Source organism: Macaca nemestrina, chromosome 16, assembly GCF_043159975.1.
Source record: "Macaca nemestrina isolate mMacNem1 chromosome 16, mMacNem.hap1, whole genome shotgun sequence".
Lineage (NCBI taxonomy): Eukaryota > Metazoa > Chordata > Mammalia > Primates > Cercopithecidae > Macaca > Macaca nemestrina.
Genome location: NC_092140.1, coordinates 83504353 through 83517389, shown reverse-complemented (window position 1 = coordinate 83517389; position 13037 = coordinate 83504353). Strand labels below are relative to the sequence as shown.

The following is a 13037-nucleotide window of genomic DNA, read 5'->3' as shown; positions in this document are numbered from 1 at the left end:
GTGTTCCTCCAAGGTGCCACAGAACATGAAATAGGTTATGAGGTTTGCCATTCAATGTGGAGTAAAAATGGGAGATTATTGAACTACTTACCCCCAAATGAAAAAATAAAATTAATCAAAAAGAAAAGGCAAAATCACAACAAAAGAGATGGCCCCCAACATTTTACTTACATTGAGTGAGAATCCCAGTTAAGGCATTTTTGAAATTCTCCTTGGCTTCCTCCATCTCCTGCTCATGTGTGGCTTTTTCGTTCATGAGCCGGCGGACGTGGCTGTTGGCCGACTGCACCATGGAATAGAACTGGTTTGCGGAACGCCGATTCACCTCCCCTCGTTCAATCCAGGAAAGCAGCACTGTGATCGCCTCTGAAAACTTGCTATCATCTGGAAATGGAAAATCACCAAGTACAAATCATGCCAAGATGAGAAAATACACTTTATTCGTATTCCTCTCAAAAGACAGAGCATAGTCCAACCTAGTGGATATATTTTCAGAACTCAACAAATTAGCTTTCCTGAGACTGACTGCCATATAATCACTTAATTTCTGTTTTCTCATCTAACTTCAGGGCACCATAGAACCACTCAGGAGGTTCACATTCTCATCTACCAACTCCATGAGCTCAGCTATAGGAGATTCGTTCTGGGCATTCTTAGGAATAAGGTACAGCCTAATTCTTCCACCAAACCTTGTTTTCTCTTTCTTAAGATGGACTTGAAAAACTGTTATTAACCTACTTGGTCTCTACTTCATTTCTTTGTTCCTTTAACAAAAATATGACACAGTGTTACCAGTTTTCTGATTTATAGAATCAGCTGACTTAGTGTTAAAATGTGGAAGAAAGATTGGATTACTTTAAAACTGGTTGTAATGTATGGTACTATCCCTAAGGCAGGTAGTAGGAATAAGTCAATTCTTGTTCTACTGTAGTTCAAAACGAATTCCATTTTAGGGCTAATACCATATATTTAATTAGGCTGAAAAACAGAATATTTCCTAGTTTTCCACAAAAGAGAACATGTTTCCTGAGGTGTTCAGTGTTTGCTTTGGATTGCTATGGAAAGCCCATTTGAACCCAGTTTGAGATGTGTGTGTGTGGTGTCGGGGGGGGACAGGAAGTAGGAAATGCAGTTCCATCTGAAAATAAGTGATAAATTCTATTTCAAAGAAAACAGACTTGCCTCTTTGGGAATGGTTACTGAACAAACCTGTGTTGTGTGGCTTGGAGGTGGAGAAAAAGGAAGTTTGTGGGTGATTAAGTTAATTAGAACTGGAAGTTGTATGTCAGCTGTTACAACATTAATCGATCTGACTACTGCTGAAGGCTCACTGCCTACTTTTCAGGCAAACCTGAGGGGAGAATCCTTTCATTTGTATTCTGCAATCCCTAGAAAATGTGCTTTAGGGGAAAATATCCTACATTTTTACAAGTAAACTAGGTAGACTCTGAATGCTAAAACTAAGGAGCAAAATTAGATTGAAAGATTCAGATTCTTACCCATTCGTTTAAAAATATTGAGGGTCTACTGTGTGCCAGGCACTGTCCCCTCCACTGGAGGGGCATCGGAGACATCCTTATGTATTGTTTGCATATAAACATACATACAGTCCACACGAATAGACAGGGGGAGATTCATACTTGAGAAAAAGATTTCATTTCACTCAGCAGATTTTAAAATCAATCATTGAGTTCTTATTAGTATTTTACACATCATACGAAACCTTCCCACCATTGAATGCTTTGTAAATGTATAGGGTGCTTTACAAACATCTTTAGTGTCTTTTCTCCCAAAGACCTCCTCCCAGACCAGTACAGCTTCCTTAGTATGGCTGCTGCTTGCCCAGGAGGTGCGTGTCCTGAAAGAAGGTAGGGCTGAGCCTAATTCAAGGTCCTGCGGTTGAGCTCTGCCTTCCCCAGGGAAGAAAGCAGCTTTTAGGGATGTGCTCATGCTCAGCCACCATTCTAAGCCCTCTCCGGCTGCACAGCGGCCTTCTAGATTTGGGGATCAAAGCTTTTTTTCTGAGCGAACCTGCCCCCCTGCCCTCACACTTTAACCAGAGGAGACAACTGGCCTGGGAGTGCTCACAAAACACCCTGTGAATGACAGACTCAAGTTGCCTTGAAAATCTCAACCCATAGCCACAGAACACACTTACTGAGTATTGTAGCTGCTTATACCATTTTGTTAACTCGGGAATTTCAGTCTAAGTTCAACCCTCAGTGAACTCCAGCTGCAATGGTTTCTTATCTCATTTCATGGACTGAAGCGGCTTGTATAAGATAAAATCCATCACACAACTTAACATTACGTTCAGTCCATGGAGAGGCCCATAATTTAACATTATGTTTGTGAGAGGCCCACTGCTACCGTTACTGGCGGAATAAATTTTGCCTCCCTCCACACTCTCTACCTCTCTTCCCACCAATATATGTTAGGAGAATGGACCTCAGCAAAGACAGCGGAAATAAACTTAATGCTCAGAAGAAATCTTTTTTTTTCCTCTGAAAAGATAACAACAGAAAAAGAGAACACTGATTTCATGTACTATTTTTTCCCCTTTGCTATGAGTTTCATGTCTACATAACACAGAGAAAGAAAAATCCTTAACATTTTTGTTATGAGCTTTACAGGGACAGAGTGTAATGCTGTTCTCCTCTTTCTCTCATATACAGGTAGTTTTTCCTTCTCTTGCTCGTGGTGGCTTAGTTCATAAATAGACTAACTTTACTATCAGGAAAAAAACACTTCAATTTTAAAAACGTATGTTTGCTCAAATGGTCTGAAAGCCACATTTTATTGCTCGTCACACCTAGACCTAGAGCACAATACATTCACCTGCAGATTATAGTTTCAGAAAGAGGAAACAATATGCTTAGGATTAAGCCACTGAAAATACACGCTTTCAAAAGTAAGTAGCCAAGAGATTTTCTAACATGTTAACAAGTAGTAGGAGACAGAATTCCATTAGCTTAAAAGAGGAATATAGTTTCACAGACTCCCAATTTCATCTTCATTTCTGAACTTTCTGAAACTGACAGGCCGATATATGATTGATGTACTGACATTCAAATTAAATTAAAAAAACATTAGTTAAGGCATGCTTGATAACTCCAGTCAATATTTGTTGCCATGTAAGAAGTGACTTTAATTTATATTAATTAAGACTAAGCCAGTAACTCCCTCTGGATGGCTACAGGAGGATATTGGGAGCGGTCATTTTCAATACTCAACTGTAAATTCAATTTTGTATTCAGTGGAAAGATCACTGAGAAGGCAGAAAACAATATAAACTAATTTAAACAGGATTTAGATTGCAGCATTATTAAAGCTATTCATGTGGAAAGAAATTAACACTGCTCATAAAAATCACATCAAAGACGCACTTATAAAAATTCCAAATACTTTCTGTGAACATGCTCAGGCATAACTCTGAATGTGGATGCAGTTTAGAAGCTAGAATGTGCAGATGTGCTTTTTCCACAGTAAGAATTGGGAAACATTGGTATATTATGGAGGAAATATAAATCATTTGCTCATTAGAAATTGCCCACCGTTTTCTAATCAGGATCCTCACAACCTTAATGCACCTGAGTTAATAGACAGGTTCATTTATGAGTCTTGCTTTTTTCCTTTCCATCCATCCGTCCCGCTTCCTTTTCCAGAGCCCTCTTTGTTAAACAGCACGGCATGCCTCCCTGCATTTGCTCATGCTGTGCACTTATCCTTGGGTCTCTCACACTCCTGGTCCCCCAGGCAGCTTTTATTCTTCCCTGAAGATTCTGCAACCCTAGGATGCATTCGGTGTCTCTTTGCCATGTTTCCACAATACCCTGCATATCCTGCTATTAAAGCATTAGTCACTCTGTACAGTAATTGTTGGTTTACAGATCTGTCTCCAGTTTTGAGGGGCTAATATGAGAATAAAATTTCCAAAACATATTTCAGTCCTCTGGTGACTCTGAGTTTTTTCCTTTGTATTTTATGTCATTGCACTCTACAGTAGTTCCTCCTTATCCACAGTTTTACCTTCTGGGGTTACAGTTACTGTAGGTCTCAGTTAACTGGGGTCAACCGCAGACCAAAAATAATAAATGGAAAATTGCAGAAATAAGCAATTCATCCATTTTAAATTGCACACTGTTCTGAATGGCATGATGAAATGTCACGCTGTCTCACTCTGACCTGACCCGGATATGAATCATCCCTTTGTCCAGGGTTGATTGTCCATCCACATTGTCTACACTACCTCCCTGTGAATCACTTAGTAGCCACCTGGATTGCCAGATCCACTGTAATGGTACAGCAGTGTTTGTGTTCAAGTAACCCTTATTTGGCTTAATAATGGCCCCAAAATGCAAGAGTAGTGATGCTGGCAATTTGGAAATGTCAAAGAAAGGCCACAAAGTGCTTCCTTTAAGTGAAAAGGTAAAAGTTCTTCACAATAAAGAAAGTAAAAAATTGTATGCTGAGGTTGCTAAAATCTAGGGTAAGAACAATTTATCTGTGAAATTGTGAAGAAGTAAAAAGAAGCTTGTGCATAGTATATGTAGTGTTCAGTACTATTCATGGTTTCAGGCATCCACTAGGATCTTGGAATGTATCCCCCAAGGATAAGGGGAAACTACTGTATTCCCAATAGATTTGTAGCAATTGATGCTGGAAAGATACAAATGCAATGGTTAAAAGTTAGGAAACATCATAGTTGATAATAAACATTTAAATTTCATGTCAAAGAGTATTTTCACATATGCCATTATCTACCAGAGATAGATGTTCTCATGACAACTAAGCTGAATGATTCTGTTATATACTTCAGGCTTCAGAAGTCGTTATCACTGGCAATGAAAGTTAAGAGTGATGTCAGAGAATCCCACAGAAGCAAGGCCCTCTGTAGTGAGGCACTAAACGGTTTATCAAATAACTCAAAAATGTTTTTGAAAGCCTTTTTAATTTTGGGAAGGTAATTGCCCTTTAGCTTTGTGAAGAGTAAATAATGTTATAGTGATACTATCAGATGTCACCGCTGGAATCCACGCCCATCTCATTTCATTTCTGGTTATTTCAGACTTTGTTAACCTCCTTCCCTCTCCCTCTCTTCCATGTTTCTTGAGAACTTGGCACACAGTAGGCATTACAAAACTGCATACGGGAGAGCTCTTTGCTATTCAAAGACCAGGCGCGGAAGCAGCCTTTGCGAGCTTGTTAAAAATGCAGACTCTGCCTTTCCCACACCTCCAGAATTGGAATCTGCATTTTACTCCAGGTGATTTCTATGCGCGTGGAGGTTTGAGAAGCACTGAATTAAGGACTCAGTGAAGGCCAGGTAAACTGGTTAGGAGCTGACCAAAGTTAAGAGATAATGAAAACCTGAAGTGGAAAGTAGCAGCTGAGATAGCAGAGACTTTCAAAAGGAATAGATGTGATTCTTAAGAGCTTTGTGAGTCTCGGGCCGGGCGCGGTGGCTCAAGCCTGTAATCCCAGCACTTTGGGAGGCCGAGACGGGCGGATCACGAGGTCAGGAGATCGAGACCATCCTGGTTAACATGGTGAAACCCCATCTCTACTTAAAAAAAAAAAAAAATACAAAAAACTAGCCGGGCGAGGTGGCGGACGCCTGTAGTCCCAGCTACTCGGGAGGCTGAGGCAGGAGAATGGCGTGAACCCGGGAGGCGGAGCTTGCAGTGAGCTGAGATCCGGCCACTGCACTCCAGCCTGGGTGACAGCGCGAGACTCCGTCTCAAAAAAAAAAAAAAAAAAAAGAGCTTTGTGAGTCTCTATCCCTGTCCCCATGACCAATTAAATAGCTGTCACTTCTATTCAGGAAAAAAAAAAGTGTTCAAGACTTGGAAATCGGCACAGAGACTGTTACAGACCCTTTCTATGGAATGCTGGGCATGAATTACCTCGTTCTACAGGGGGTGGGAATCTTTAATTCTTTGGCTAATCTCTGACTAGGCTATTTTACAACTTTGTAGGAGTAGAACATAAATCGTGGCAAACTGATTACAATACAAATAATTCCTCTCTGTAACAATGCAAATTAATTTTTGTTCAGTAGAAAGTGTAAATCTTTATAAAGTGAATTCTCCTTTGAAACAGTTTTAACATTTTCTTGGTCTCCTCATTAATTCGTGAGTTAAATAACATCATTAGCACATGTTCGTTTTATATTTGTAAGACAGTCATGATTTCACTGCCACAGTATCCTTTAACAGAAGACAGGGCCCATGCTACAGTCACATCTGAAAGTCCAGGGCATGGCACAAAGTGGTGGGTACCTGGTGAATTTTAATTAAACTGATATATAGATAATGATGGGGAAAAGGAACCAAATTGGTAAGTGTTTTTTGTTTTTGTTTTTGAGATGGAGTTTTGCTCTTGTTGCCCAGGCTGGAGTGCAATGGCGCGATCTCGGCTCACTGCAACCTCCAACTCCAGGGTTCAAGTGATTCTTCTCCCTCAGCCTCCTGAGTAGCTGGGATTACGGGCATGCACCACCACACCTGGCTAATTTTCTATTTTTAGAAGAGATGGGGGTTTCTCCATGTTGGTCAGGCTGGTCTCGAACTCCCGACCTCAGGTGATCCACCCACTTGGGCCTCCCAAAGGGCTGGGATTACAGGTGTGAGCCACCACGCCCGGCCGTTAAGTGGTTTTTTTCCTCCCACTTTGTGTGCACAGGAAGAGGCAGCCCTGAATTTCGAACAATAGATAGAATAAGAGCCAAGCCGGGAGCACTGAATATGAAACTTAGGTGGGCTATAGTTTCCTTATTTACACCTGGGTCTATAAAGGAACAATGAGGAGACAGGGATTTTATGTTTGAACAGAACGTGGGAAAACAAGGAAGACATTCTAAAATGCTTTTCTTTCCAAAGAAATGGAGGGACACACACATGTGTACACACATACACACACAAGTAAAAGTGTGTCTGTAGTTATCAATGATTTCTGGCTCCAAAGACAGCCGGAAATTGCTCACAGTGTACAGTCACATAGTCATCTAAGCAGATGTGGAATTTCAGTATGGTCAAAGCATTGCTGCTATCACAATCCCCAAATTTCTGTACATGTCCCTAAACAAGTCTCCTTTTCCTGGCTGCTCAATTAACCCTGCATCAACTAACCAGCATAAAAGGCTAAACAGACAGGTAATGTTCCCTTCTACCCCCAAAACACACACGCAATCTTCTTAACTAGTTAGTAGCTGTAAAAATGAGAAAATTAAGGCAGCAATATGGAAATGCACCGATTATTCCTGCTTCAGGGTCAAGCAAAATGTTTCTAAATAAAACGGCCTATCTTACCTCTATGAAGGTCAATAACACATAAGGAAATAATTTGCAAACAGGCTCCTATGTTTCATATTTCCCTTACCCTATGAAGGAAGTCTGGCTTTTAGCTAATGGGACATCCACTTGGCTCATAACATTATTGATTTTTACTTTCATGGAACCATAAATATTGACAACCATCTCAGCAAAATGCTGGTACCACATCTGCCCCTTCCTCTGTCTGGCAGGCTGACATGGGGCCATTCTATATGCAAATCAGAGTCCAGTTCTCTGGAAATTATAAATGTTGATCCCAGGAGGATGGTACTTTTGTTGACACATTAGGGAATCCCAAAGGCCCTGCTTGCAAGGCTTTGTCAGGACTTCACCTGATTCAGAGAGAAACTCTTCATTTCATCACAAAATGAAAGATTATGTGAAGCTTTCTAAGGGGGTACAAAATACACAAAAACTTTTAAATGCTCTTGCCAAGAGAAATCCCAGTGAATTAGAATATAATCCTTCCTCACTGTCTGATCAATCTCTTCCTTCCACAGTCCAAACACAGGGTTCCTCCAGGGGTGGATGGTCTGTGTTAGACACACTGAAATTCATTATCTCATCTGCCTGGTGCCACTGTTTCCAATAAAGTGTAATTATGGTGTTATTGAGCTCCATCTCACTTTCTCAAAGCCATGCTATAAACTTTGGGTTTCTAAGCAGTTGCTTCCCAGTCGGTCTTCATTAAGTTGAACTGTCTCACAACGATGTCTATGTAACCAGCAGGATGCCTACTAATTTTCTTTTTTAGAATTTGCATTAATGTAACAGGCACTGGATGACTCCATGTCTCAGACACTACACAAACACAATAGTGTTACCTCTGGTTTCAGAAGGTCAAGTAGCCAGTGAATGGGATAACCTGGTCCTGGAAGATCCTCCCTCTCTCACTCCAGCACTGCCCATCTGGGCTGGCTCTCTCCCCTGCGACAGCACTTTGCACTTCCACATATAACAAGGGGATTAGTATATTTATTATAATAAATATACTATTATAATAGTGCACTATTATAAGTGGCAAACGCAAGGTGATTTGTTATTGCCTCTGTCACTCAAGACATCTAAACTCTTTGAGGCAGGGGCTTGTTCACTGTTGTCCTTTCCACCACTGGCTAGGTCAGTGCCAGGCATATGGTAAAATACTGATTAATGAATACTTCTTGAGTGATTGGAAGGATGGCTGAGCACACATCGCATCATTTCCATGTACATCCGGTCATGCCCAATAGAACCACTGGCCAGAAATTCAATGTGCTCATAGATCCAAAGAGCAGAAGAAGAGAGAAAAGAATTATTTTACTGAGCACCTACTATGTGCACAGTTTTAGCATTGGACAGGACATGGAGAGGGCATTGTGGGTCGTAAGAAAGACTTGGTTTGTACAGATTTTGCTAAATAAAGCTGAGTTTCAAAGAGAAAATTGTAAGAATAAACAAGTATGATATAAAATAGAAGAAAGTATCTGTAATAAATCTAAGTAAGATTTCTCAGGGGAGGAAAAAAATCAAATCCAATTAGGTATTTTCAGATTGCATTTCCATTTCCTCTCTGACACAGATTTCTTTACCTTAGGTCTTGACTGTATTTTATGTCCCCATATCAATGAAATCATCTTCAGGGAAACAGGGTCCTCAGCATTTCCTGTCTGGCTTTGCAACATTATAAGGAGCATGGAGTGGATTTCCTCTCTAAGGCAGCCAATTTCCTAAGCAATTAAATGCTGTTTATATTCCAAACTCTATGCTTGGGTTGAAATTGTCAAGCTTGATATTACCTGACTCTTGCCTAAGATGTGTCCCCAGCTAGTTCATTCTACTGTAACAGCCATCTATTAAGATTTCCAATCTGTTCTTTCCTCAAGGGATCACACAGTACTTGGCAAAGGTACAGCTTCTGAATTCTGCAAATTATACTCATCTATATAAATATATACTTTTGAAATGGCAAGGCTTGCAAATTACTTTACCAAATTGACATCCCAATCTGTTATCCTCTAAAAGGAGAGGCAAATGCCACATACTTCATACGTGCGGAGACACTTCCGTACTGGGTTCTTAAAAACAACGTAACTAGATGATACACTTTTATGAAATTCCTCCAGGAGGTCACAGATCAAGGTGCTAGTTTTTGTCACTTCTCGGTGTGGACAAACTGAATACAGTTAGTCTGTGTAGATCATAATCTGATACCACAATACATTGGATATTAAAGAAAAATTATTGTTCCAGTGAACACTCCTTGTTGAGAACATTGCTGCTATATCTCATTTTGGCCACTCCTTGCAGTTTCTAGGCTGGAGGGAAAAGTGAGATGATGTCTGTATCTGCATTGCATATGCCCTTTATTAAAGGGACAGCTATGGCCTATGTATTTACATCGGTAAGACATGGTTTCTCAAAGCAGCAGAACACACCACAAGAGCCTCAGCAAGAAGCATTCCTTGGTTACAGTGCGGGTATTTCAGTGGCAACTGCAGTTGATTAAGGATTCTCAAGCCCTGGATGGAAGATTGGAAGCACAGCGCCCCCGCTGCCACCTTTTTTTTTTTTTTTTTTAAAGTGTAGAATGTCAACTTCCTATCTTCCTAAAATAGGTGTTAGGCAGCTTTTCATACATTTTTCTTAGTGAAAACATCCAATCCACTTTATACACTGCCAGCAATACACCAGTTATGTTCTAAAACACTTGAAGGATCAATCACATCCCTCTTCTCGTCAGAAATCTGTGATGGCTTCTCCACTGTTTACGGAATAAAACCAAATTCCAGCAATAGCCTTCGGGGCTCTGCCATCTGGCCCAGACTGCCATTCTAGCTTTACCTCGCTCTAGAAAGGCAGCTTCTATGCTGAATTCCTTTCTGCTTCTGTGGGATTTTATTCTTAGGTTTCCAGCCTCTAACTAGAATGGCTTTATGCCTCTTTTTCTCCTGGGGAAAAACAATCTAGTTTATTCTGCAAATTTCAAATTATGCCTCCTGTATAAAGACTTTCTTGACACTTTCATCAACATTATTTGCACTGGCCCCTGAATCCCCAAAGCACGGTGCATATACGTTGGTTGACAATCATGCCACTGACTTGGTATTACAGTTAATTGTTTATCTGTAGACACCCACATGTGGCCGGCAACTGTGACTTACGTTCTCTCATCAAATCCTGATAGCACTCAATGACCTGAGGAGGGTCTGACCATCATTTTCCTGTAAAATGCCCATATATTTGCTCAGCTCACACAACTTTGGTCAGTAACAGAACTGAATTCACATGTCATCCTAACTTCAAAATCTGGCATCTGTAGTTCACGGGGGCAGGTACTAGAGCCTTCCTATGTCTTTATTTCCCACAGCATAAGACACCAGGGAGGGCCTCAGAAAACATTAGAAGAAATAAAACATACGCTCTTCTCTTGCTAATCGTCCTGTAAATGTTGCATGTATCCCCTCAACTGCATCTCTGAAGCAGGGATCCCATTCTGTGTTTCTTTTCTATTCTCGATGGACCCCAGCACCATGTCTGCAATTTTGCCTGATGAAGGCTTTCGGAGTCTGGTAAACACGCACACTCTACAGGGCTGGAGGAACACTAAGAACGCCCCACCAATGGCACAAATACTTGCCTGGCTCATTAAACACTGGGTCAGAATAGCCTGCTTTGGGGACCTTTCTGTCCCCTCATTCAGTGAGTTTTGTTGAGTGACTGTACATATACACTTTAATGGAGAACATGGGTGAGCATTCTGGGAAGGGGCAGGGTTCTGTCCCAGGCAGAAGATGAAGCCCAGGTGTCTGCAGCTTCCAGGGGACCTCCCAGCGACCCCACCCCAGCTCTGTAAAGAGTCTGTGCTTACACCAGACTCTTACGGCCATCTTAAGGCATAGCAGACATTGTACTGAAGGGACAACGGTGAAGAGGCAGGAGAAACGCACAGGGGTTCCGTGTCTGGGGATCCCTGTGCATGAAGAAAAGCCAGAGTGGGTGGCCCATACCTTTCAGCTTTTCAGCTAGCAGAGCGGCTTCGTGCTCTGAGTAGTGCATTATGGCGGGCGGGGATGGGGGCCGGAGCCGGTCCTCCTCCAGCTTGCGCCGGTGCCGCTCCTCCCGGGCACGCATCCTCTGCTTGCATTCCCACTCATAGAAGTCATCCCTGGCCTGAGCAAAGTCCACATGAAGGCGGCCTGAATCCTTTTTGTCGGTGCTAGACCCTAATCGCATCCTGTAACCTGAAACCAATGGAAACTCTGGTCACACCATAATGTCACAATGGCCACATGTTTTTGGTCCAGACCTTCAAGGCACACTTAGGCAAATGCTCACTTATTTCTTTGCTGTTACTACAGATACATTTCCCATAGGAGGCGGGAAGCAATTATCCTTTTCCCCAGCAACCTTGAAGCTTTGTAAAGTTAGGCCTATTACAGGTTTGGGGATAAACACACCTTGGAGAGTTGTCTCCGAGGGCTGCTTACCCATCATCCAAACCGGTATCCCCAAGAGAAGATGATCTCAAGAACTAGGGTCTTATCATGATCATTCCTTCTTCCCCCTGGCTTCTAGGAAGCTCAGAAACAAATTTGGCATGAAGCATTTTTTTTTTTTTATGTTCTTGGTTTTATTATATTTTCAGTTTACTATAATTCTATTGTATAGGTGAAATATGAGTAACTAAAGAGCATCTATGATATTTAAAAAGATCTACAAAGTGAATTCCAGAACATCTCACTCACAGGCTGTTGCTACATTCCCCCAGAAAATGCCGCTGCTCAGTTCTCTCTCAGCAGCTGCAACAGGCACAATTACCAAGGCAATTTTGCAACGCTGTTTTATTTCCACTTATCCTCTGGGGCACGCGGGAGAATATTTTACCTGCAATCAAGAGGCCTCACCGCTGCCTTCCTCACAGCCCTGCAGCACCTCATCTGGTATGCATCACCACACAAATTGTTCATGTAATATTTTAAGGCCACAGGAGCCCAGTGCAAGAGCCCAGAGCTAGACAAAGAAAAAAATGGGCCTGGAAATCTTTAGGGGATTCACTGTGAGCTACCCAACTTATATAAAGATTATGAGCAGAAACTTGATCTGAGAAATCAACACTAACAGAACTGAAACCAGTCAGCTGGCCTAACTTCAAATGAAGAAGAATTGACTTTGAGGTTGCTCTTCAGTTTGGGGTACTCAGATTTTCAGAACATAAATCCAGGTCCCAGCAGGACCACAGCTGCTGGGGGCTGCCAGAGGAGAGAGCAACATAAGCACTTTTCCAGTGTGGGGGCTTTGCAAATGAGATACAGCTGTAAAATGCTAGGCTGCACTGTGCTGATGTTCAAGATCTCATGGTAGATTTCAATGGATTATTTTAGCATTTGGAGATAAAACTCAGCTGAAAATCTCTGTAGAGGCTGGCTCCTCCCAGGAGGCCACTTCACACCTTTGAAAGTTACAAGTAAGATATTGACCTCACATCTGGTTTCTGTGATGCCACGGAACCCTTCTCACTGCTAGATTTTCAAGTGTTATCTAAAAATGGGAAGACATAACAATACCAATCAAAACCAAAAACATCTGATCACAGATGTGCAGAATTAATGCAAAAGCAAAATGTATCTTGGTTGTGGGTCATGGGAACTTAACAAGTCAGCAGGCCACAGTGATACAGGCATAACAGCTGAGCAGGCAGGACTGTTTCAACTGGCCAGCTAT

At 41.7% G+C, this 13037-nt stretch overlaps 1 protein-coding gene across 13 annotated transcripts in view; it reads right to left on the bottom strand.

Moving 5' to 3' along the window:
* LOC105491716 (ecto-NOX disulfide-thiol exchanger 1) overlaps nucleotides 1-13037 on the bottom strand; it is a 468515-nt gene that overhangs the window by 140060 nt on the left and 315418 nt on the right. For all 13 annotated transcript variants that reach the window (XM_024796026.2, XM_011758342.2, XM_011758343.2 and 10 more), the window contains 2 exons: nucleotides 11324-11557; nucleotides 172-384 (listed from right to left, as the gene is read on the bottom strand). In XM_024796026.2, coding sequence (XP_024651794.1) covers nucleotides 172-384; nucleotides 11324-11557 — 447 coding nt within the window. The remainder of the gene's footprint in view (nucleotides 1-171; nucleotides 385-11323; nucleotides 11558-13037) is intronic.